Genomic DNA, 26126 nt, shown 5'->3' with positions numbered 1-26126 from the left:
TTACATCAATTTTCAAAAAGGACTTATGCACTTAAAACTACCCCACATGAGTTACACCTCCTAGTTGGTGCACACACAATTTCCCTAAAATTTACATGCCAGTTGCACCAACACTTCCTTTTGAACAATGGTCCTCAGCTCAAAGACCTGGTGGGTAAAGGACAAAATGAGACTCTGTGGGCGGACCACTGCTAAGACCTGCCTTAATTACGAGACCCTGGGAGGGAAGCCGCTGCTTCAGACACTTTCAGAGCCACCCGGCACTGATGACAACTGAGTGCAAGGGGTCTTCAAAAAGTGGTTTCCTGTGGCATGCCACCACTGGCATGCCCTTATACCAATTTTTCTCCAGTTTAAAAGATGGAAAGAAAAAGATTGTAAGTCCTCTCCAGATGTCTATACCTGTTAGAAGACCAATGGATCTATATGTGAATCATCCAAGTTCAACACTACACCTTGATCTGAGTAAGAAACAGGAAACTTCCTTGAGCCCCAGGGCAAGTCTCCTCCCTCCCAACCCACAGCTCCATCAGAAGGTAAACTGTGTTGAGGTCATGAGTTCTTCTATGCAATTGCATATGGTAGGTTCTTCACCTAATTAAGAGCATGTATTAGAAGAATCCTTAGGAACTACACCCTCATTGACTATTGGAAGGACTTTAGTTGCTGTCCCCACTCCTATTTCATTGCCCCGGGAGATTTAAGGTGCAATGAAACAGGAGTGGGATATAGCAGAGACCTCTGGAGATATTTCTTTAAGGGATGTTTGGAATGTAATCAACCATATCGAATCAAATTTGTCAAATGTAGTTTCACAATTGTGTGCATATTCCACAGGTACATCTAATAGACTTTCTGAGTTGGACAATAGGCTGATACTGTGGAAACACAAATGGAGCTTCATAAAGGAACAATTACTAATTTGCAACACTATCTTCCTGACAAACGAAAAGTTCTGAATCCTGAAGAGGGATATACTGTCACCCCTTTCTAGCTTGGACCTTACCTTCTTTCTTCAAATGAAGAATCATTGTCTTGTGGACAAAGTATACAGCTCTTCCCTGATGTCTCTATGGAGACTCAGGTGAAGAGGAAATTATTCTTACAGTTGAAATCTCAGCTCTTGTTATTGGGAGCGGAACCCCCGCTGAACGACCTCCTGCAGTCGATCTCCTGCCGGCGCCATTTTCCGTACGGAAAACGATTCGCGGCAGGAGATCGCTCCCGGACCCCCGCTGGACCCCCAGGGACTTTTGGCCAGCTTGGGGGGCCTCCTGACCCCCACAAGACTTGCCAAAAGTCCAGCGGGGGTCCGGAACGACCTCCTGCAGTCGAATCGTGTTGGTCTATGGCCGCCGCCATTTTGCAAAATGGCGCCAGCTGAAGACAACACAATTCAATTGCAGGAGCCCGTTCCGGACCGCCGCTGGACCCCCAGGTAATTTAAGGCATTTGGGGGGGGTTCGGGAGGGTGGGGGATTTAATTTAAAGGGTCGGGGGTGGGTTTTAGGGGGTTTTAGTGTGCCGGTTTTCCTGCCATTGGTTTAGGGCAAGTAAGTAAGTTCCTGCCCTCCCCCTTCCCCCGATTTACGATTTTTTAACGATAAATCGGGGGAATTGGTATTGTATCGTGGCCCTAACGATTTTTGACTATTTAAAATATATCGGACGATATTTTAAATCGTCAAAAAACGATTCACATCCCTACTGGCTATACTCACGGTCCACTATAATAACTGAATGACCACTTATCTAAGATCCCGTAAACCTTCAGGAACTGTTCCTTGAACAAACAGTTACATACAATTACTGTGAAAACCTTGCATGTGTAGGTATTTTGAAGAGAACAGTTTTCAACCAGGGCGACTTTCTCATGTAAATATTTATCCAGGTTCTATAAATGCCTTTGAAAAATTTCCCCAAAGTGATTGGAAATTCTCAGTAGAATACCTAGGTAGTTCCATCTATACAGGATAATCATATAGTATTGCATCACAAGGGAAAGAATGAGTCAGTCTTAATTTAACTGTAATTCTGATTTTTTTCTCCAGGAAAAATTGAACTCTTCATGCATGCAGTGGGACTGGTCCAGTCTCTCCCTTTTAACAGAGCTTTATTATCACTCTATATTTATACAACCAGATTTTGACAAGATTTTCTGAGGATATTGACTTATGAGGGCATTATGCTGCAGGTATATAAAGTTATGTTAAAAATAGAATTTTGTTTGATTAAAACATTATCAAACATTCTTAGATGGTACCCATAGGGGTAGATTTTAAGGCCTGCGTGAGGGCATACATGTGCACGCGCTACCCAGCATGCACACATGTATGACCGATTTTATAACTTGTGTTCCCCCCTTCCCCTAACCTTCCCCCCCCTATAACCCCCCCAAAATTTTTATCAAACCTTTAGTATGCGATCCTCTGACCCCGCCCCCACCCCTTTTTACAAGCCCTGGGGCTTTATGCGCGTCGCTAGGCTTTATAAAATAGGCCCAGCGCGCGTTGGGCACTCTATGCACGTAAATCCATTGGATTTATGTGTGTAGAACTTTTAAAATCTGGCCCATTATTTTTAGATAAAAATACAAATTTCTTTTGAGAATAGAATAATGAAAATCAGTGGAATTTTAAGAGCTTCAGTAGTTGTCAACAACATTTCAGAAAGTACTTTTGAGAATTATTTAGAAACAAAGAAATTTGACGGCAGATAAAGATCACACGGCCTATCTGGTCTGCCCATCCACACTAACAATTCAGCTTTGCAATCCCAACCACTCCCTCAGAGATTTTACGGTTATATAGTTTTAAATGACAGAGCCCATGGCATATGAGCATCATTAAGGGGCTTCATAAAAGGCTTGGTTGTAATTATTTCACATGGTTAGATTTCTAAATACAGTAGTAGAATAAAGTATAAACATGTGTAGCCCAGAAACCCTCATGATGCGTGGAATGGCTCCAGGATTCTTTCTGTTAGGTAGAAACACAGTTTCTAGGCCTTGCTGGTAGGTGCTCTATTTCTCAAAGAGCAGGGTAACAGCAAAAGATAAAAAAAATAATCACTACACATATGTGTTTCCAGTCTTTTACTTGAATTACATAATCAGATGAATAGTAGATAAAGAAGAGTATTTACATGTTAGTCCATATAACTCATTATAGAACTGAATATAGCACAGATATTTTACTGTAGATAGAAGATAATTTCTTTTTTAATTTTTTTACAGATAATTGGCAAGAAAATTAGATAATGACATAAAAAAATAGCAGAGAGCATGAAAAGAAAAATCAAAGGGAAATATTCTTACATATTTTGTCTGCACGTACAAATAATGTTGTAGCCTCAGCAACTCAAGCACAGCTGAATATCAGAAGGTCAAGGAGGAAAACTAAAAATAATCTCACAATAATGAGAACCAAGAAAAACAAAAAGGACAAAAAAAAACAAAACTGATGCTCAATGATTAATTCTATTAATTCAATCCCATTATAATCCCAATTACTTTGGCCCAAACACTGGCAAAGGATGAAACATAATGGAACAGGGAATTATCTAGCTCTGTCCTTAACAAATTTCTCTAGCCGTACATGATCAAAGAAGGAAAAAAAACATCCTGATATTTCATGATAAACTGAAGCCGGAACTTTAGCCGAATAACTTGGCCTGTATATTCAGCGGGATAAACAGCCCATTGAATATAGAAGCCGAAAGTTATCTAGCCTTATGTGGCCAGATAACCAGCCATTTAACAGGATATCTTAAAAAGATCCTTTAAAACAAAACAAAAAAACAGCGCATAACTACAGTCTTCGAAGCCCAATTGACACCCCTCCATCACAAAAATCTGTCCTCCAGCCCTCTCCCTCTCTCCCTTATTAATGCCTCACCAAGTATTGCCTCCTTGATCCCCCCTAACACCCTCCCATGCCGCTATCCTCACCCCAAAGCCCTCCCACTTACCCAGTACCTGAATCAGGGGCTCCTGTTTAAGCCCGGGAAGCAGGTTTAAAGTTATCTGGCTAACTTAAGGGTTTAGAAAATAACCCCCTATCGCGTGCGTTAGGGCCCTAGCATGCGATAAGGCCATATCACATGCGAAAAGGGCCTTTTTGCATGCGATATGATGGAAATTAGGGGGAGGGGAGGAGTCAGCGTCCTATTGAAAATGTAGATATGGAAAATTGTGGCTTATGAATGTGGGTAAGAACATATCTGGGCACTATTTAAGGTAAATGATTGGTGGTTTTGTGATATTTAAACTCGTTGTTATGGTGATTTAATGTATTTCAGTTGGAGGCTGTGTGAAGAATACATGCATGGTATGGAGAGCCACAGGATATCGTTTTGAGAAGACACGAAATCAATTATGATATATGTTCAATAGAGGGATTACTTGTAATTACATCATAGCAAGAAAATTGCTTTGCAAATAACAATATATGTGACCCTGGAGTACGATACATGGAGGTTCCCTGAAGAAGCCTGTGTGTGCAGGCGAAACGAGAAATCTCGTCGGAATATTTGAACACATGTTAATGGGTTGTTCTGAATGTATAATATCATATAATATCATATTATTGATGATGTATAGGCATTGTGGTTTTATGGATGAATGGAATGTATGCGGTATGAGTGGGGGATCAATGATTTTAGAATTTATTCTATATGCATAAATGTCTCACACAAGTCTGTATTGTATATATTTATAAATTTTGTATACACAATACATTAAATAAGTGTTGGGCATGAGATTTTGCCTACTGTCCTTTGGTTTAGTAATACTGTTTACGCAGCAGATGAGTATGCAGCTGGCTCCACTATCGAGACCAAAACATTTTCAAAGCCTCTCTTAGCACACCTGGCTTCTCTCCCCTGTCCAGTTGTGTCATTGTCCCTCCTCATTCTCTGGCACCAGTCTATCAGAAATTAGGGATGTGCATTAATTTGAAACAAATGGGTAAAATGCAATGAATAAGTCAATTCTTGTTTCATTTGTGGAATCCTGAAATTAAAGGAAGGTGGCTATAAATGAAACAAATTTTCATCTCATTTGTTTATATTTCTCACTGAAATCTATGGCCCATTCACATCTATGCTGGGCTGAGCAAAGAACAGTTGCAGGCAAGGTAACTATGGCTTCCACTTTGCCTAACTGTAATGCCCCAGCTGTACTATCTTGGGGATCTTGCTGACACTGCCTAACTGCCATTATCCATATGTACCACCTTGGGGTTCTTGCATCACCATGCAGCCCTCAAACATCTAGTTGTCTAATCACCAGGGATGTGAATTGTGCTTCTGACGATTGAAAATATCATACGATATTTTCAAAGTCATCAGAAATCGGGGGCTACCCGAAACCGATAGGAAAACCCCACAAAATTGTTTGTGGGGTTCTCTTATCGTTTTGGGGGATGGCGGGAAAAACGGCACACAAAAATAACCCCTAAACCCACCCCGACCCTTTAAAACTGATCCCTTAGCTTCCCCCACCGTCCCAACCACCCCCCCCCCCCCCAAAAAAAAAATTTTTTTTACAAGTACCTGGTGGTCCAGTAGAAGTCCCGGGAGTGATCTCCCGCTCTCGGGCCATCGGCTGCCACTAATAAAAATGGCACCGATGGCCCTTTGCCCTTACCATGTGACAGGGTATCCGTGCAATTGGCCGGCCCCTGTCACATGGTAGGAGAGAGAACCAATGCAATACCAGAAAATCAACAAAAGGAAGAGACTGTGTTCAGCTGTACAATAAGGGGAAAATTATTTTTAATAAAGCAAATCTCAAAAATTATTAGGAAAGCCATATTGATGAGTGATTATTGTCATGTTTTGCTTGTGACAAAAGTTTAAATCAGAAAGCAAATTTCACAAGAAACCCAAAATTCCTCCCAGTAGCAAGATCAATTTCAAGTAAGGAATGTAATTAAAGCTTATATCACAGAACATGACAGAACATTTTCTTGTACTAAATCTGATAAGTGGCAAGTGCTTCAACAGGAAGTCAGACATCTCTCCACATCTTGCTGCTATTTCCTGTATCCTATATATTAGAGGTCTTTCTTCCACTCAGCATTGCTACTAGGGATGTGCATTCGTTTTAGATGAAATAGGAAATATAGACGATATTTCCTATTTTGTCGCAGTTCGGGGCGGCCCGAAAATGATAGGAAAACCCCATGAAATTTCATGTGGTTTTCTTATTGATTTTTTTTAGGGGGGGGGGGAGAATGAGCACACAGAAAAAACCCCCCCAAATCCACCCCAACCCTTCAGATCTAATTATTTATAATCCCCCACCCTCCCGACCCCCCCCCCCAAAAAAAAAAAAAACTTGCCTAAAGTCCCTGGTGTTCCAGCGGGGGTCCCAGGAGTGATGTCCACCTCTCAGGTCATCGGATGCCACTAATCAAAATGGCGCCGATGGCCCTTTGCCCTTACCATGTGACAGGGGCTCTCAGTGCCATTGGCCGGCCCCTGTCACACGGTAGGAGCAATGGATGGCCCACGCCATTTTTTAAGATGGCGCGGTTCTACGAAAACGAAACTGGAAACGATTACTGGTATGATACACATCTCTAATTGCTACCTTATCCAGACTTTGTACTTGGAGTCCTGCTGCCAATCAACCTGGCTGCTATTCCCCAATCTCTATACCATTGGGGTCTTTCTGCCACTTAGTCTTGCTGCCATACCTCAGACTTTACACTTTGGGGGGGGGGGGGGGTGTCTTGCTGCCATTCTATAAACTGGGGTCTTGCTGCCATTTTGCCTTGCTGCTAGACCCCTCATGCTACACATTAGGGCTCTTTCTGTCAGTCAGTTTTGCTGCCATACCCAAACTTTACATCTTGGGATTCTTGCTGTCATTTTGCTTTGCTGCCATACTCTGGACTCTACACCCTGGCATTTTCTTGCTACTGTGGATGGCTGCTTTTCACCTTTACTGGTATTTTGGAGTCTTTATGCTGCTTTATACTCTTTTAGTGCCTGTAATTTTTTTCTGCCACCATTTCTGCTTTGTTCCCCTTTCATGGTGCCATAAGATGTTCACACCACACTTGGTGCCACTGTAACATAGTAACATAGAAATGACGGTAGAAAAGGACCAAATGGTCCATCCAGTCTACCCAGCAAGTTTCTTATGGTAGTAACTATCGCTCCATGCAGGTTACCCCCCCCCCCCCCCCCAATGTTTCTTTCAAGTGTAGTAACTGCTGCTCCCTGCAGTTATCACCAAGCCTTATGATAACCCATAAAACATTTCTGCTAGCAACATGTTTACCTGATGATAAGCCTTCTTGAAAATTCAGACAGTACTGCTTGATGTGCTTTGCTTATGGACTTGACCGTGGAAGCAGTCCTGTACTTTTTCCCTTAAGTCTGTGTATCAGTATCCCAGACTGTAAAAGTCAAGGTTTTGTCTCTCTCATGTTGCTTTTGAGAGTTCATGCCATTGTTATCAGTACCCTCTTTGGAAGTCTTGGGGTACTCTTGACTGTCTTGTTGCTGCTTATTCCTCTGATGGTGCCTTGGAGAACTCCTGCCATTGCTGGTAGACTTTTGCTCCTTTACAATACCTTATGCTAATTATGCCACTTTTGGAGCTACCTTGCCACAGCCTTAGTGCCTTGGAGTTCTCTTCCATCTTATTTTTTTTAATTTTTTTATTTTCGGGTTATATATTATTCACAAGACTACATCTTTGTACAGAAAAGTTAGTGCATACCAAGAATTATACAAACATAAGAAAACATACCTTACAAGTTTTTACAATACCTGCACCAAAATTATAGGTAATATATGGGGGCAGAAAATAGAAGCGTCAAAAAAGAAAATATATAATTATAGTAATAGTTACGTCGAGTAGTTCCCAACTTATATCTATGCCGAAATACTGGTGGAACCTACAAGGGTGTGCGCAGAAAGAAAAGCTTTAAGCTGATCGGGCTCAAAGAATACATAATTTGTATTTAAGTATCTTATACAACATTTACAAGGGTATCTCAAGTTAAATCTATCTCCTATTCAGAGTTTCTCGGCACACATAGTAAGAAAACTTTTTCTGCCTAATTGTGTTGACTTGATCACGGCTGGATAGATCCAAATCTGGCGGCCATAAAAAGGAAATTGAAGGTTTCTGAAGAAATATTTCAATACATTATTTCGGTCAGACAAGAATGCAAATATAATTTATTTTATTTAAATACTTTTGATATACCGATACTCAAGACTGGTGTCTTATCATACCGGTTTACATTGAAACAAGGGGTAACCAATTAACTATGAAAATAAATGAGACCAAAAGTGGTTTTCTTTGATTTCCATTTCTTGTACCCAAAAAACAAATTGGCAGCCAATCCAAGATGGCTGTGTAGCGCGTTAAAAAGGAAGATCGGTATGTAAAAAAGGACCTTTATTAAAACTTGCCCGACTCTGGCCGAGTTTCGTTCACAATCGGAGCTGCCTCAGGGACTACTGTGTAGAAGAACCTTTGGAAAGAATGACTTCAATCAATGATCAGCATGGTATACACATAGGGCCTGATTTTAAAAAGCATTTACTCACTTAAAAATGGATTTTACTCGAGTAAATGCACTTTACTCGTATAAGTGGGCTTTTGAAAATTGCTACAATATATGCCATGAATGGTCCATAGGATTTGCTCGCGTAAGTGTCCTTTACTCAAGTAAATGGCTTTTGAAAATTGCTACAATAGCAGTTACATTTACACGTGTAAATCCTTATGAAAATTACCCCCATAGTTTTTAGGGTATTCTTGTCAACACATGAATCAAAGCTGCAGTGCATACTGGAGTGTAAGTGACTTTTTTTTTTTTGATTCATGTGGCTCGCCGGAATTCAGAACAACCACTCTTTTTGTAATGAGGTTTCCTCTCAATATTGAGGTTCAATTGATCACAATGATTCGACATACATTACTGGTCATGGTGTTAAGTTGTGAATGAAGTTGTTCAGTTAATTTGAATTATTTGAAAATCTTAAGACGGGTGCATCCGCGGAATTTATAGCAAATGCGTTGACAAGAATACCCTAAAAAACTATGGGGTAGATTTTAAAAGAAGCTACCCGGCACGCGCACATGTATGACCGATTTTATAACATGCGCATGCAGGTGCACACATGTTATAAAATCCAGGGTCGGCGCATACAAGGGGGTGCACAATTGTGCACCTTGCGCACCGAGCCACGCTGCCTTCCTCTGTTCCCTCCCAGGCCGCCCTGAAATCGGAGCATCCTGGAAGGGAACTTCCCTTCCCCCGAACTTAACTTTCCCACCCCTTCCCCTAACCTTTCCCCCTCCAGCCCTACTCTAACCCCCCTAAAATGTTTATCCTACCTTTTGCGCCTGCCTCTGGGCAGGTGCAAGTTGCATGTGCCAGCAGCGTGCTGGCACGCGATCCTCTGACACAGTGGCAATGGCCACTCTGTTGGAGGCCTCTGGCCCCACCCCACCCCCTGACTGCCCTGCCCCCAGGACCACTCCTTTTGTAAAGCCTCCAGATTTACACACGTAACCTTTTAAAATCTGGCCCTATATGTATACCATACTGATCATTGATTAAAGTCGTTCTTTCAAAAAGTTCTTCTATGCAGCTCCGATTGTGAGCGAAACTTGGCCAGAGTTGGGCAAGTTTTAATAAAAGTCCTTTTTTACACACCAATCTCTTCCCATTTCTTGTGACATTTCTAATATCTGTGAGATATCCATTGTTGATGTTTAGCTAATAGCTTCTCCTTCCGCCTGATCTGCCTGCTGAAGGTAATAAGCTTTTATAATTACTGGCCTTGCAGATTGCAGTATTTTCAAAATTTGCTGAATATACAACTTAAACATTTCCAAAGGGGAGATCATATTTATAACTGGAAAGTTCAGCACTCTAAGGTTATGTTACTTAAGAGCATTCTCATTGTTCTCTAGTCTCCTGTTACTTACTAAATCCGACTGGACAAGCTTTAGTTGTATTTTATCTAAATTGGAGACTTTATTTTCCAAATTTTCCACTTTCTCTTTAAATGTAGATATCAAATTTGTATTTACCACAGTTTGATTCTTTGTTTCCATAGTAATTTGTGAAAGTGATGATATTGAGGATTCTATTGATTTTAAAACAATCCAAATCCCCTCTAAAGACATTTCCACTGGCCATAGTAATCTCAACACAGAAGTTCCAGCTTTAACTGTGCAACTCCTGTTTCCACCTTTGTGCCTGAACTCGGTCCAGTACCTTGAGAGGAATTCAGTGCTGCTATTTGTTGTTCCTCCTTCGAAGAAACCTGTCCTGTTTCAGAAACTGCAGTAAAACTTGTCCGCAGCTCTCCCTGAGATCCCTCGATGTTCTCCCGGGTCTCACTCCGTCACTCTGGCACTACCCATCCCTGCAAAGAAACCAGGGAGGTCTCTGCCGTTGCCGGCACCATGGAGAGCCCGTTCGCCTCTCCAGGATGAGCAGGCCTGCTCATCGCCCCCGGGCTCAGAGTGATGTCGAAGGTCAAGGGGACAGCGCATGCTCCAACGTCATCTCTCCAGCGGCCAAGCCCTCCAGTGAGAAAGTTACGGCTCCTACAAAGAAACCCTCGATGCGGGGTTGAAGGGGATCCGGAAAAGATGAGATAGCACTCACTCCCCTTAATTTCCCTTTCCTTTTAGTATGAGGCATAAGGATATCTTAAGAAATTCAAAAAGAAGGAAATGCCTCGCAGGGAGAGCTCTGCCATAGCATCCTACTCACCGACCATCTTGCCCCCGGAGTTCTCTTCCATCTTATGATAGTGTCTACCTAAATGTTTCTTTAGAATTGATTAAAAAAAAACACTTTTGAATCTCAAAAATAGGTTGCATTGCTTCCCCCATTGACTTTAATGGTAAACAAATGAAACAAATCTTTTTTTTTTTCATTTGAAGCTAATGCAATGAATGGAAGTGAGCTGAAACAAATATTTTGCCTCTGCACATGCCTATTAGAAATGCAAAGATCTTCAATGTTCAGGTCTCTGCTCAGCTTATGTGGCAAAGATGGCACTCTCTGTCACATCACTGCTTTGTACTGACTGCCCTAATGGAACTTCACACAGAGTCACATGAAACAGCAGCAAGGGAGGGGGTCGGAAGTTCTGGTGGAGCTGAGGATGAGCCTCCTGGATTCCTCCACCTCCCACCCCAGCCTTAATTCCTGAGGTCATCTTGGATATCGCTCCAAACCCATCTTCTTTCCCCACTCTCTTGCAAATTTTCCAGGGTTGAGGCCTCCCTGGGCCTCACTTACCCCTTTCATGGAGGTAGTCATCATGGAATGGGGCCGAATTGTTCCACAGTAACTTCTGCCCTGCTAGATAGATTCCCCATAAAAATGGTTCCAGCTGGCACTGGGGCCAGTGTCATTTTGATATATGGACATACAAATCTACAGTTGTACAACAAAATGGTGCTGGTTAGTCCTAAGATCGAGGCCATTTTGTTTGATGTGAAACATTGACACACATTTTAAGACCAGACAGAACCATTTTTAAGGGAAGCCAACAGGACAGGAACAAGTGAGGCCCACTCCTTCCCCTTTCTATGATGAAAACCCCACAAAAAGGGTAAGGGGGCTGGAGACATTTCTACCGACTCCCTTGTGCTTCCTAATTCATACCTATACAGTCTTTTGCCAGATTCTCCCTCCTGCACCGATGCAGAAAGCTCTATGTTATGGCTCTGTTCTGCTCAATATTCTTTCTTCCTCTTCCATCCTGTGGGTCACATCCATGTGCAGGTTCTCCTTTTTCATCCTACTCACTTTTCTCCCCAGACTACTCCACCAACTACTCTGTTACAGGGGAATTCAATAAAAATGGAATAACCTTCCCCACATAAATGTGTCACTTGCCATGTGACTTAATATTGATTTCTTAGATTATTACTAAAGTCTTTTGGTTTGACATGGGAAGGGAGAGATCTGGGTATTAATTAAATAGGAGATCTTGCAAGAAAGTGGAATGTAAATATGGAAGACTACAAAAACTGTCTTGAAGAAGGCATGATATCTTTTCAAGCAGTTACATTTTACTGATGGTGGCTGCAATATATTTTTGGCAGTGTGAACAGAAAAACTGGGTGGATTGGAAGGGCCATTTGGTCTTTTTCTGAAGTCATCTTCTATGTTGCTTTGTGTCTATATCAGGGCAGTTTTGTACACTCTCTGATTTTCTAGTGAAAAAAAAAAATCTCCTTTGCTCCTTCACTCCAAACCATTTTCCTGATGGTTCAGTAGTTCAGTGTAGAAATGTGCTTGAATGAGCATAACCTTATTATTTTAGCATGAAATGAAATATTCATCCAGCGCTACCATATTGAGCTTGACGCAATACAGAGCTAAATAACAATAGTACCATGCTGCACTGTGGCAATTTAATGCCTGAGCCCCAGAGTCTGCTTATGAATCTTTATAAGACAGTTCTTTGTTTTGTTTTGTTTGTTTTTTTAATTGTTATGAGTAATATTTAAAAATATATTTGTAACTCAAGAAAAATAATTGGCTTGATACCGCTATAATAGTTATAATTGTATGCAGCGTGTACACAGAACTCTGAATGATTTTGTCATGTAAATTCAGATATTTCTCTGCATCATAAAATAAACATTACATTTGTGTTAGTTTATAACAATAATCTGGTTAAAATATAGTTGCAATCTCAGGTTGAACAAAGAATTAAATTATAGGTAGAAGGTCAATTGGTTTAGAAATGGACTACATAGAACCTTAGAAACCTTAAAATAATTCTACATTTGATAGACCTGGAAGTTTTTCAAAGAAATGTATACAGAATAAAGCTCCAACAGAAGAACTACCATACATAGATAACAGTTAGGCACTGGAGAACTATGCACAGAAATATGTATGCCAAATGGACCACACAGTGTACACCTAAAATCATCTGAACCCACATCGAGGATTCAGCAGTGAACCAAGTATTTCAAAAAGTTAGTTACTTTTCAGTTGAGTAGACTGGGAGTAAATAAATTCTATGCCTTCCATGCAAGTAAGTGATTCAAGAGCAGATAAAACTAACACTAACAGTGATGCAGCTCTCAACGGTACTACTTTTAGCTTTATCTGTTCTGGGCCAGAGATTTCACTGTACAGGTCGATCAGAACTACAGTGTTTGGGATGTAATGGGACTATTAAAAAGAAAATAAAATATCCCATCTAAGTCTAATTGAGAAAATGGCAATTAACTGAAATATATTTTTCAGAAAGGTGTAAAGAGTTGAGAATGTTAAAGTAAGCAGGAAATTTCAATTGTTTCTGTTTTAGGGTATCATTTTAAGAATGATACAATTTTATGTGTGGTATTCTTGACTTTTTCTTTTTTCTTTTTTTTTTTTTTAGCCTAGTGGCATTGTAGCATTGCATGTTGTACATTGTTTCCATCCAACTCATGTATGATCAAATAAATAATTTAGTTTTGGCATTATTTCAAAATCCTGAATTGGTTTCTGAAAAGCCTTTTTAAATGTTCTTTAGCACAATGTTAAAACCCTTACTAAAGGGTTTTGAGCACTGTTATTTTATATTATAAATCATAAATGAGGTATCAACCAAGCCTCCTGCTTTTGCTATCTTGTTCAGAATGATTAGTACCATGCATTCCTTTTTGCTTTCATTTAAAATGCCAAACTTGCATTTTATTCATTCGTAAGGTGGTAATAATCAGAGTGCTTTGGTGAAAATTGTGTGAGTGCCTTGTACCCACAGGGTTTGTACCAATAATTAAAGCAAAGTAGATGCCAGGGAAGCCAGGGGTCAAATCATACTGCCACTCCTTGTGAGCATGAGCAAGTCACTTCACTCTCCATTGCCTCAGGTACAATTTACTGGGTGATGCATCATGCCACGTTAGGGCACTATTGCATGTTAAACGAGGACTAGCTCACGATAGAAACATAGAAATTATGGCAGAAAAGGACCAGTGGTCTATCCCATCTGCCCAAGAAGCTGCCCATGGTAGTATCTGCTGTGCCATGCGGGCTAACCCCCTTGTATCAGTCAGTTTGGCTTTATGTACTTGTCTTATGGACTTGGCCATAGAAACAGTCCTGTGTTTTTTCCTTAATGTCTGTGCATCAGTACCCTTGACTGTAAAAAAAAGTTATAACTTGTCTTGGTTGTCTCTGAATCCAAATTCCTCTTTCTTACCACCCCCAACCCCTACTTTGAAGCAGAGAGCAATGCTGCAGTTGCAACAACAGCATATGTAAACCGATTTTATTTGATTTGTATCTAGAAAGTCGGTATAAAAAAGGCCTCAAATAAATAAATAAATAAAAAAGGCTTATTGGTTAAGGGTAGTAATCTCATGCCTTCTCTAAAGGGTAGTAACTGCTGCTCTGTGCAGGTTACACCCATGCTTATCAGCTCCCCTGACCATAAAAGTCAGAGCCTCGTTGGTTGCTGTCTATATGCAATTCCCCTTTTCCCTTGCTTTTGAAGCAGAGAGCATTGCTGGAGTTGCATCAAAAGTATCAAGGCTTATTGGTAAGGGTAGTAGGGATGTGCAGAGGGATGACATACGTTGTATTCGGTATTCGTATTCGTCGGGGGGCAGATACGTTGCATTCAGCAAGGGGGGCCCCCGATGCATTCATTCTTATTTGTTTCCCGGCTAAAATTGAATTAACTACAACCCCCCCATCCTTCTGACCCCCCCTAAGACTTACCAAAACTCCCTGATGGTCCAGCGGGGGATCCGGGAGCCATCTCCTGCACTCACGCCGTTGGCTGCCAGTATTCAAAATGGTGCCGATAGCCTTTGACCTTACTATGTCACAGGGGCTACCGGTGCCATTGGTCGGCCCCTGTGACATAGTGAGGGCAAAGGCTATCGGCGCCATTTTGAATACTGGCAGCCGATGGCCCAAGTGCAGGAGGTTGCTCCCGGACCCCCGCTGGACCACCAGGGACTTTTGGCAAGTCTTGTGGGGGGTCAGGAGGGTCCCCCAAGACTTGCACAAGATGACGCCAGCCATCCATTGCTCCTACCATGTGACAGGGGATAAGACCTCCTCGTATAGGCCACCTGTATTCACTGGGGAATACCCCCTTTCTTTTCCAGGAGGTGATGGTGAAGCCGGAGCCCCAGGGCTCAATGATGTTTCTATGGCCTGAGGAGAATCATTCCGTTCTGATGTTTCACCTACAGCAGCCTGCCCACTTGGGTTATTCACAGGGTCCAACCACTCTAATACGGTTTTTTGTCCTATTTCTTGTATAGCCACCTCACAAGGAGGCCTCAACTTGGCCTTCCTTTTCGTGTGTGGCATATTTCAAAAGGAAAATAACCAAATAACTGGACTCTAAACACGTATCCAATGGTATAATGTAATTAACAATAGGTGTGGATTTCACTATTGGAGGCTTCAGAGGGAGAAAAGCTTAAAAGTCCTATAGAAATACCAGGAAGAATTAGAAATAAAATCAAAGGGGACTCTTTTGGTTCAATTTGCTTTTTCCACAGATAGGGAGAACAAAATGAGGTGTTTCTTTCAAAATAGAACATGTATTTTTTATGGCCAAAAAGTATGGATTTTCCCTTATTTAATTAGATCCACACAAATTCATAGAAGAAATGTTTTACAATATAGAAAGGTAGTAGTGGACAGAGGGGGATATTTTAGTTTAAAATACCCTTGTAAGTGTATTGTAAAACTGGAAGGTAAAACATATTCATTTATAGATCCAGTCGGTCTTAAAGATCTCCTCGAGGGAAAATAGACCGGTATTGAACAGAATAGGGTCCGAAATAATGTATAATATACCTAATGTTTATTATTACCTTTATCTTTCCATTCGTAATGTGAGGATTTTGCTAATATTTCCTTTTACAATCATTTACGGCAGAGGTTTAATAAGAAAAATTTAATCGATGATGACAATTCTTGGTTAGTTTATAATTAACAGCTGTCTAGATCAGCAGTTCTCAACCGGTGTGTCGCGGCACACCAGTGTGTCGCCAAGCACCGGCAGGTGTGTCGCGCACTTCCTGGTCTCCCGCTCTTCCCTCCCTCTCCTCACCCCAGCGAGACGCACACAGTTCTTCAAGTAACACTGCTGCTGTTCCTGCCCGTGCTATCGGCACTTTCAAGCTCAGAGTGGAACGGCAGCAGTGCTTGTGGAAGCCAGCAACAGCAGCATGGCCTTTTCTTTGTCCCGCCCCTGCGGCCCGGAAGAGGAAGTGATGTTTTACCAGGCACGCGGGGAGAAGAAAGGGCCATGCTGCCGCTGTTAAATTCATGTCCCAAGTCTCCCACCCCCAGCGGTAAAAGGTAGCAATCAGCTGTTTGTCTGTGCTGCGATCATCGCGACGCAGTACAGTCAGCTGAGAATGTGGTCGTGGCAATTTCCTGCCGCGCAGCTGATTGAGAAATCCGTCGATTAGTTGCCTCGGGTCTGCGGCGTTTAACTTTTTTTTTTTTTTTTAATATGGTCCCGCTGATGTCAGCAGGTTTAGGGCCTAAATCGTAAGCCCCCCCAATGCTTTCTGCAGTTCTCCTCCCTCACCGTAGTAGCACTAGGCTCAGAGACTCATGGCCGCTGCAGCCCTTCCCCTCGGGAACACTTCCTGCCTCTCTTCAGGCTGCGATCAATTAGCTCCTGCCGATCAAAACGCAGCCTCTTCATACTGTGGGGAGCCTGTCATTGGCTTTCCGAGGCTCTGCACATCCACAGCCTACAGCCGCTATTCTCAGCCCCTCCTCCCTGCACCCTCCGTAGCACGTGAACTTCCCCTGGCTCCTGTAGCTAGAATCGCGGCCTTTCTGCTCTTGGCCAGTCACTCACCCGTGCAACCAACAATGGCCCACATAGAGAGACGGTCACTGACTCCCGCAGCCCTTGCACATCATGGCTACTCGACGGATTTCCCAAATAGCCACATGGCAGGAAATCCCCGCGGCCACATTCTGTGCTGCGATCACAGCACAGAGTAGGCGGCTGCGATCACAGCACAAGCAAACAGCTGAGTGCTGCCTTCTTACCGCTGCGGGGCCGGAGGAGTCACCCCTGCTGCAGTTCTCAACTTGTCACAACTGCTTTAATAGCAGAATACCAGCTGCCTTGTGCAATAGTTGCCATGTGGGGTGGGGGTGAGTGAGAGAGACAGAGAGTGCCTGCATGTGTGTAAGTATGTGAGAGAATGTGTGTGATTGACACTGTGTGTGTAAGAAAAAAAAAAGTGTGAAAGCAAGAGTCTGCTCAGGGAGGTGACTGGTGTGTGTGTGAGAGAGAGATTGGTAAGGTAGGCGACTGGTGTATATGAGTGAATGAGATCAGTCAGGGGTGTGACTGGTGTGTGTGTGTGTGAGAGAGAAAGATTGGTTAGGGAGGTGACTGGTGTGTGTGTGACAGAAAGTGTGTATGTGTGTATGAGACAGACAAGTCATGGACCCTAAGGAAGAGGAACGTCAGAACAGAGCTTCACCAGCCATTGCTGCTTCTGGTGTGTGCTGAGGCCTACAAGGGAAAGGAGTAGGAGAGTTGCCAGTGAGGGGTAAGTAAAGGTGGCTTTTTAAGTTTATCTTTCTTGATTGACTGCCATTTTAATTATTGGGTATTATGTGATGTAGCTGCCGTTTGAAATATTTTATTGGTGTTTAGGGAATTTTTAATAATTTGTAAGTTTTTAATGATCAGATATTATTCTATTTATCAGCTGTTTTATATTTATTATTCTAGTTTTAGAATTATTTTATATTACTTGAGAAATGTATAAATAGAAATGTGGAGACAAAAACTGAATTGGAAACAGCAAGAAGCCAGACTGAGTGTATGCAGTGCAACAATGGGAAAACAAAATCATTAACTTGATGGTCACTTTATTCTGTATTTGGTGATGGTCTATCTGTGTTCTGTGTGTGTGACCAAGGTAAAGGTATTCTGCAAGCTTGTAGTTTCTGTGTAGGGATCTATAACAGCTTGGCTTGTTCTGGTTTTCCTCATAGGAGGTGTATTGGTGTTTAGGGCCTGGTTAAATATTTGTAATGTTGTCTTTTCATAGATAGGATTGTTACTGTTTGAATGAGTTCCATAATGCAGATGTAACTTTTTGCGCATTAGTTTGTGTGCATTATTGCAGATCCTGGGAGTCTATTAGGTGCTATATTTCTGTTTCCATTTCTTCAGTTTTGCTCTGCATGCAGAGTAGCTTTTTTGGTTTTCCATTCCAGTTTGTCTCCATATTTGTAATTTGCGGTCTTTCTGTACTTGGTGAAGGTCGATTCTATGTGTGTGACCGTTGTGAAGTATTTTACTAGCATGTAGGCATTTGTATCAATATTATTTGTTGTGTTTTCTCAATAGGACATGTATTGGTGGTAAATTATTGTTTTTTCATAAGGAGGGCTATTGCACCTGGTAGGAGAGAGTGTTTATGTTGCTGTTACTGAGATGACACCAGAAATCTTTTTTGCATGGTAAATTGAAAGGGGAATGGCCTAGTTCTGTTCTGCACCCATTGTTGGGGGGTCAGGGTGGATCCCGTAGATACAAAGTATATGTTTACATTTAGCCCCATGACAGTCATGTGTTCAGTGTGTCACACATGTGACAACTATCTATCAGGTGTGTCCCGACCAAAAAAAGGTTGAGAACCACTGGTCTAGATGATGTTTCAGTATATTATGTTTCTTGTAATAATGTGAAAGCAAAAGATAAAGAATTAAAAAAAATAAATATAAAGGTCTTTCAGTAGACCTGCCAGCAGATCTATGAGCTCCCTCAATACATCATCTGGCCCCATGGCCATCTCCACTTTCAGTTTGCCTAGTTATTCCCATACATTCTGTTTTGTAAACTAATTTCATCAACTCATCCCCATCTATGATCTTGTCTACCAGCAATGGTCCTTCTCCAGGGACTTCTTTAGTGAACATTGAACTGAAGTATTTGTCTAATTTTTCTGCCATTTCTTCATCTCTCTCCACACATTGTTCCTCATCACCTTTCAATTTTACTTTACCATTCAGACCTTCCTTCTTTTTCAGATATATCTGAACAATGTTTTGTCACCTCGCTTTACCTCTAGCAATCCTTTCTTCTGCTTGACCTTTTGCTTTTCTGATTTTTTTCTTCACCTTTCTTAGTTTCCCCAAGTATTGTTCCGTGTTCTGCTTTTTGGGAAACTTTATACTTCTTGATCGCTGTTAATTTTGGGGTCGATTTTAAAAGGAGCACATGTGCTTTCATGTGCATGTGGCTCCCAGCATGCGCACATGACTGCACCAATTTTATACACATGCACACGGTTACGCATTCATGTTATAAAATACAATATCCACTCGCTCATGTGTACCAGATTTTAATATCTGGTACACATGTCCCTTGCATTTCAGTTGCTTGAATATTGTTTCTAACATAAAGAGCTACTACTTCATCTTTGCTGTACATTCTGTCCTTCCTAAACAAGTTACAGTCAGGGATGGTCATAGCCAAATCATGAGACTAAGTGAACCATGTCTCTGTAATAGTAACAATGTCCAAATCTACTTCCACTATTAGAAGGTCTGGGATTTTATTGTACAGACTATGGGCATTTGTTCATAGTTTTCCAGCTTCTCTCCTTGGACATTTTTTCTGCCTTATTTAGTTGATTTTTGTTAATGTCTTCAATTTCCTTTCTCCACCCCCACCTTATAGTATATTATTTTAATTTTTTACTTAGGATCCTTTTTCTTACCACAGACAGATGTATGTCATCTTTGACACAGAGCCTTTTACTGTTCCATACAGAGTCCCAGCCCTCAATTTATCCAAAACGTTCATCCCTACACCAGGTTTTGAGCCATGCATAGAAATTATTTATATGGCTTAGCCTCTCCTTCCCCTTTCCATGAACAGGTAACACTTCTGAAAAGGCAATAGTCTTCACCATGTGCCTAATCTGCTTACCTAGAGTATAGCAATCTCTCTGTATGGCTTGGATATTCTTTCTAGCAAGGCCATTATTTCCAAGATGGATGTCAAGTTTAACTTCAGAGTCCTTACTTTCTTTATTGATAGCATTGACTATCTAGCATTTCTACCAGCTGAGGATCCTGGAAGGCATTTAACTATAGGGTTCATAAATTAGTGTCTCTGATGGTTGAGTCTTCCAGAACAATGAACTTCTTCAAAAGGGTTTTGGTTGAGTTATAGAATTTCTGTGCACATTGGGTTTCTTCTTTCCTTTCTGATCCCACATCAGTCTTCATTGCTAAAGTTTCTTCATTTTCAAATACAGAGAAGGCATTTTGTGGGTACCTCTTCATCACAGGTCTTATCCTACCAGAACCCATTGCAATCCATTTATTCTTGGGTTTCTAGATGCTCTGTACAAATGGAAGAGGGCATCTGGACTGTACTATTGTGAAGAATGGGTGTCTTTGAGCCAACTATAAACCCTTTGTTTCTGGGTTTCTGATTCTTCTGTGGTGGTTTGGGGGTGGGGGGGATTCCTGAATGTTATAAAGTAAATGAGGCTTCCTTGGAAGTTGCTATTCCTTTTTTATTGTAGCTAATTCAGCTTTAAGATGGAATAACCATTTTCAATGAGGAAAATTGTAAACAAATGGGGCAAGCCCTAAGCTTCTGTTGCGCCGGAGGTGGAGCCTTGGGCCGAGGTGGGGTTGACACTACCCGTAGGAGAGATCCTAAGGGTCCCCACTGTCGGCAAGCAGAGAGGGCTGATGGATGGAGGCCAGCTGGCGCTTCACCAATACCAGCCCTCGTTCCCCACGGGTTGAGTCTTTGGGTGCCAGAACCAGCTGGATTTAGGTGGCCTCTGTCATTGGCCGTCGATGGGTGGATTGAGGTCAGCCCAGAGGCAGCAACTGGTGTAGGTATCAGTCTGTACTGGATGAAGCAGAGTCCTGGAGACCCGGGTGCCAATAGGGACACAGTCTGACAGAGGGCGCTCAAGCATGAGCAGGTTGAAGCCTGAATGAACCACGTCCAGGACAAAGGCTGTTTAAGCAAGCTGGTTTCTGGGCTGGTGGTAGTCTGGAAGCAGTGGCAAGCAAGGCTGAGGTCTAGATAAGGAGAGAGTAAAAGGATGGTCAGATGAAGCAGAAGTCCAGGGCTGGAGAGAAGCAATGGCATGGTCAGGCAATACAGAGGTCCGGGGCTGGAGAGAGGCAATGGAGTAGTCAGGCAATGCAGAGGTCCGAGGCTGGAGAGAGACAACGCCATCGTCAGGCAATGCAGGGTCAAACCAGGTTAGCAATCTGAAGGAGAGATGAAGGAACAGGAACACTGGAACAAGGAAACAGGAACAAAGGCAATCAGGATTGGGAACAGGAACTGAAGAATTAACGAGTACTCGACTAGCGAGGGGACCTGCTCTCTCAGATTGCAAAGGCAATCTGAGAGAGCAGAGCCCGGCCTATATACCGGAGCTTAGCCGATGTCATTATCCAGGGCCGCAGCCAGGTTCCCATCGTGGGCCCTATTAAAGGATCAGCTGTGTGTGCGCAAGCACCTAGGGAGGGGCGCGGTTTTGGTCAGGATGGCGTCTCTCCACGGGCCACACGGAAAGGCCCGACGCGAAGCATCAGGAACTGTAGCAGAGTTGGAGGCTCCAGGGGGGGCCCGAGGATGGAGCCGGCAGCCCACAGCTGCCAGGGATGAGGGACCAGGTGCTGGATCACTTTGAAAGAGGTGAGAGGGGCCGAGCCGCGGGTCTGCCATGATCGGCGCGTGTAACAGCTTCCAGATAGTTTGCTTCAAGATAAAAGCTCCACAACTGTTACATTGAATAATAGTCATCTTGTTCATTTGATTTGATAGAGAACTCCTTTAATCTGATAAAAAAAATAGCAGATTATCTTGTTACCAATTATGTACCCCAACGAGTCTATATTAGAAGAGCAAGCTCTGGGGTGAGAAGGTGGGTAGAGGGGTAGGAAGGGCAGGCTTTTAACAGTTCAGTTACAATGGCCTTTATGTGAGACATGTAATCATGCCTTTTCTATTATTGCCCCACTATTATGGAATGCTTTACCCTCTGCTTTGAACAATATTTCAGATATTAAATTGTTCAGTAAACCTTTGCAGGCTCATCTCTTTGGAGTTGCATTCGAGAAGGTCTCTAAGGAGGCAGTGTGAGGTAATGAGTCACTGGATTTTAGATTTCCTTGAATATTTTGTATTTATTTATTTTATATGGTTTTTTTCAACATTTTATTTGTGAATTTTATATTAACAAAGCATAGCAAGACCTTGTCATTGTAACAAAGAGGATAACAATTACAATACAAAACAGAATTACCAATTACAATAAGTAAGAATGCAATATAATCAGAATGTATATCCTCAAAAAAAAAAAAAAAGGATTGAACAAAAAAATGAGAAAAAGGAAGGAAGGAAATATAAGGGAGATATTAGGGAAATTATCCAATCAAATAAGGAAAGACACTAGTGAGAAGAATCCTGGTTATTCAAATATAGAACATTTATAGAGGATTATGAGACATTAGGAGAAGGAGAAGATGTAAGAGCTTCCTTGCATTTGAAAAAGATTTTAACTGCTCAAGTGAAAAAAAAAAAAAAGCTATCTGAGCAATACTTTATTAAACATTTACAGGGATAATGCAAGAGAAATAAAGCTGCCAACACCACTGTATCCTTCCTGAGAGCTAGAAACTGCTATCTTCTCTGCTGATTAAGCCTAGAAATATCTGTGAAAACTCTCATATTCTGACCATAAAAGGAATATTTAATTTCCAAAAATAGAGAGACATAACATTGGATAGATCTGAATCAGAGGCAAAGGAAACTAGTAAGGTAGCCCTTTTGATAATTTCTGGACCTGAAAATTCCAAGAAATCAGATCAGTTCAACAAAGGTAAATTATTTGGACCAAGACCTCATAAGGAAATTTGAAGAGATAATGACAACAAAGTTATTTTGTTAATTGAAGGAAAATCTTCAGATGAAATTTCTTGGACTTCTGAATAATATTTTCTCTGAGTAACAATAATGAGTTCTCTCATAATCTTAGGAAAATTTAGAATCCTAAGATTAAGCCTATGAGAGGCTTTTTCCAGCAGTTCAATCCTGTGAGAGAGATAGAAGCCCTCTGTCTTGAATTAGTGTTGTCTGGACCCCTTGCATCTTGACAATATCTTGCTTGAACTCAACATTTTGAGTTGTATGTTCTTGAATTCAATTTACATGCCAAGTCACAATGGGGGTCTAATATTGAAACACCAGAATCCACTTTAGAGATGGAGAGAGAGAAAATCCTGCTGAAATTCTCCACAGGCTCCCATAATGATTCTAAAGTTATCACTGCCAGTTTGTCTGGAATTCAAAATGATTCCTTCAGCAATGGACCAGTAGAAGAAGAACCCATAAAAGATAAAGAGGGAACATCACGGCTCTCATGGCTTCTTACCAGCTCGGAGCCATCCATTGGGGAGAAGGCATGTTCTCCAGCGCCGATTGAACCTATGGATGCTGGCAGAGATGACTGGAGTGGTGCCATTTCCTCTACAGCCCCCACCAGAGGAGACACTGATATTGACTCATCAACCAGTAATCTGTCCATGTCACAGGAAGAATTGCATCTCTCGCTCAACGGGCAGTCTATATCTCGGGGGCTGAGAGAGACCTTGTTCCCTGGGAGAGCCGAAGCTCCCGAGATCAGCAAAAGGAACCTCATCCCAGAGAGACACAGGACCCAGAGAAGACATGAATGGCAAAATCAACTGCTGACAAGCTAAAGGAGAAGGTTCAATGGGGTAAACTCAAACTTTGCCTTTCTGCTTCGGAGCTTTTTTAAAAGTATTGGGGAAAAGTTAACTATTTGGGAATATTATTTAGTGTGTTTGTGCCTTTAATAGTCAGGCAGTGAATAAACAAGTTAGACTGTTTGCATTTTTAAATAGTCAGTCAATAAGGTAGCAGTAGGTAGGCAGTGAATACACAAGTTAGACTGTTTGTATTTTTAGTCAGTCAATAAGGTAGCAGTAGGTAGTGTGTTTATTTTTTAAAAGTCTGCCTGACTATTAAAGTGTCCTCCAGACTTTTAAAGAGCTAAGTGTTTTATTTAATAATAACTGAGTGCATTGTATTGAAAAACAAAAACAAAAAAACCACAAAAAAAAAAACAAAAACCCACAAAAAAGTAGCCAGAAGCTAGAAATAAGCTAGGAGCAGTATATACCAAAGTAAAAAAGTTGAATAGTTCAGCTCAGTTACTCCCCTTGGAAAGGTGTTGAGTAGTGTGATTAGGTTTGAATAGGGAACAACATTTGTTAATCAAGGGAGCTGTGAGTCACTCAGGCTGACTAACTAAAGTTAGACTGTTTGTAATTCCCAACCCTCCCACCCCTCGCCCACCCACCCCAAGCTCATCCCTTAATTTATAGGCAGGTGCCACTTGCACAAAAAAAAAACAACCCATCAACAAAAACTTTATTGAGAATTCGATCATACCCCAGTAGGCCACTACCAGACATATAGTGAATTCACTAATACATTTAAAGGAACTTAGACACATTCCTACTCCCATAGCAACCTAAAACTTAACTAGGAACTGATCAAAATTGAGATGAAGGCAGCAGTCCAGCAGCAAGAGGGGGGCTTCCCAGTCTTTTGCATCGAGTGTCACATGTATGATTTTTTACCCACCGGTGAGAAGTTGTACATGTGCATGCGATGCAAAGAGCTCCTGGCTCTCAGAGAACGAGTCCGATCTCTGGAGGCTAGAGTGGCAGACCTGGAGGAGCTGAGGGAGACAGAGAGGTATATAGATGAGACCTTCAGGGACATAGTAGTCAAGTCCCAACTTCAGACTGGCAGCCCTGGTGCTGCCTTGGAGGAAGAAGGTCTCATAATGGGAGAGCACCAACCAGGTGTAGCAGGAAAGGATCCTGTAGCAAGGACTGCTCTCTAGGTGATGCATTGTCCTTTCGCACTGAGGATATCTCCCCAAGGCCTACTGCCCAGGAGGGAAGGGTTAGGTCGGCCGTCATAGTTGGTGATTCGATTATTAGGAATGTAGATAGCTGGGTGGCGGGTGGGCGTGAGGATCGCCTGTGAACATGCCTACCTGGTGCGAAGGTGGAGGACCTCACGCGTCACCTAGATAGGATTTTAGACAGTGCTGGGGAGGAGCCGGCTGTCGTGGTACACGTGGGCACCAACGACATAGGAAAATGTGGGAGGGAGGTTCTGGAAGCCAAATTTAGGCTCTTAGGTAGAAAGATTAAATCCAGAACCTCCAGGGTAGCATTCTCTGAAATGCTCCCTGTTCCACGCGCAGGTCACCAGAGGCAGGCAGAGCTCCGGAGTCTCAATGCGTGGATGAGACGATGGTGCAAGGTAGAGGGATTCAGTTTTGTTAGGAAATGGGGAACCTTTTGGGGAAGGGGGAGTCTCTTCCGAAGGGATGGGCTCCACCTTAACCAGGGTGGAACCAGACTGCTGGCGCTAACCTTTAAAAAGGAGTTAGAGCAGCTTTTAAACTAGAACAAAGGGGAAAGCCAACAGTCGCTCAGCAGCGCATGGTTCGGAGAGATGTATCTTTAAAGGATACTAATGATGCTTTAGAATTAGGGCATCCCGACAGTGAGGTTCCAATAATTAGAAAAGTAGTCCAAGTGCCTGTAACTAAAAACTCACCTGAGCTAAAAAATTCTAACTTATCCCTATCAATTAAAAAGCAGAATAAAAATACAAACAAAAAACAAACTTTGAAATGTTTGTATGCTAATGCCAGAAGTCTAAGAAGTAAGATGGGAGAATTAGAATGTATAGCAGTAAATGATGACATAGACTTAATTGGCATCTCAGAGACATGGTGGAAAGAGGATAACCAATGGGACAGTGCTATACCGGGGTACAAATTATATCGCAATGACAGAGAGGAGCAGTCGGGAGGAGGTGTGGCGCTTTATGTCCGGGATGGCATAGAGTCCAACAGGATAAACATCCTGCATGAGACTAAATACAAAATTGAATCTTTATGGGTAGAAATCCCTTGTGTATCAGGGAAGACTACAGGGATAGGGGTATACTACCGTCCACCTGGTCAAGATGGTGAGATGGACAGTGAAATGCTAAGACAAATTAGGGAAGCT

At 42.0% G+C, this 26126-nt stretch overlaps 1 protein-coding gene across 5 annotated transcripts in view; it reads left to right on the top strand.

Annotated features, from left to right (window-relative positions):
* Window positions 1-26126, top strand: part of NRXN1 (neurexin 1) — a 2509029-nt gene that overhangs the window by 31458 nt on the left and 2451445 nt on the right. The window contains exon 3 of one of the 5 annotated variants that reach the window (XM_029593409.1): window positions 4300-4605. The exons of 3 other annotated variants lie outside the window; for them this stretch is intronic. In XM_029593409.1, the coding sequence (XP_029449269.1) occupies window positions 4300-4379 (80 nt within the window). In that variant the 3' untranslated portion in view covers window positions 4380-4605. Of the gene's footprint in view, window positions 1-2051; window positions 2173-4299; window positions 4606-26126 lie in introns of those variants that run through there. One more of the 5 variants, XM_029593408.1, reaches the window with a different exon arrangement.

Source organism: Rhinatrema bivittatum, chromosome 3 (genome assembly GCF_901001135.1).
Source record: "Rhinatrema bivittatum chromosome 3, aRhiBiv1.1, whole genome shotgun sequence".
NCBI lineage: Eukaryota > Metazoa > Chordata > Amphibia > Gymnophiona > Rhinatrematidae > Rhinatrema > Rhinatrema bivittatum.
This window is presented reverse-complemented; position numbering and strand designations above follow the sequence as displayed.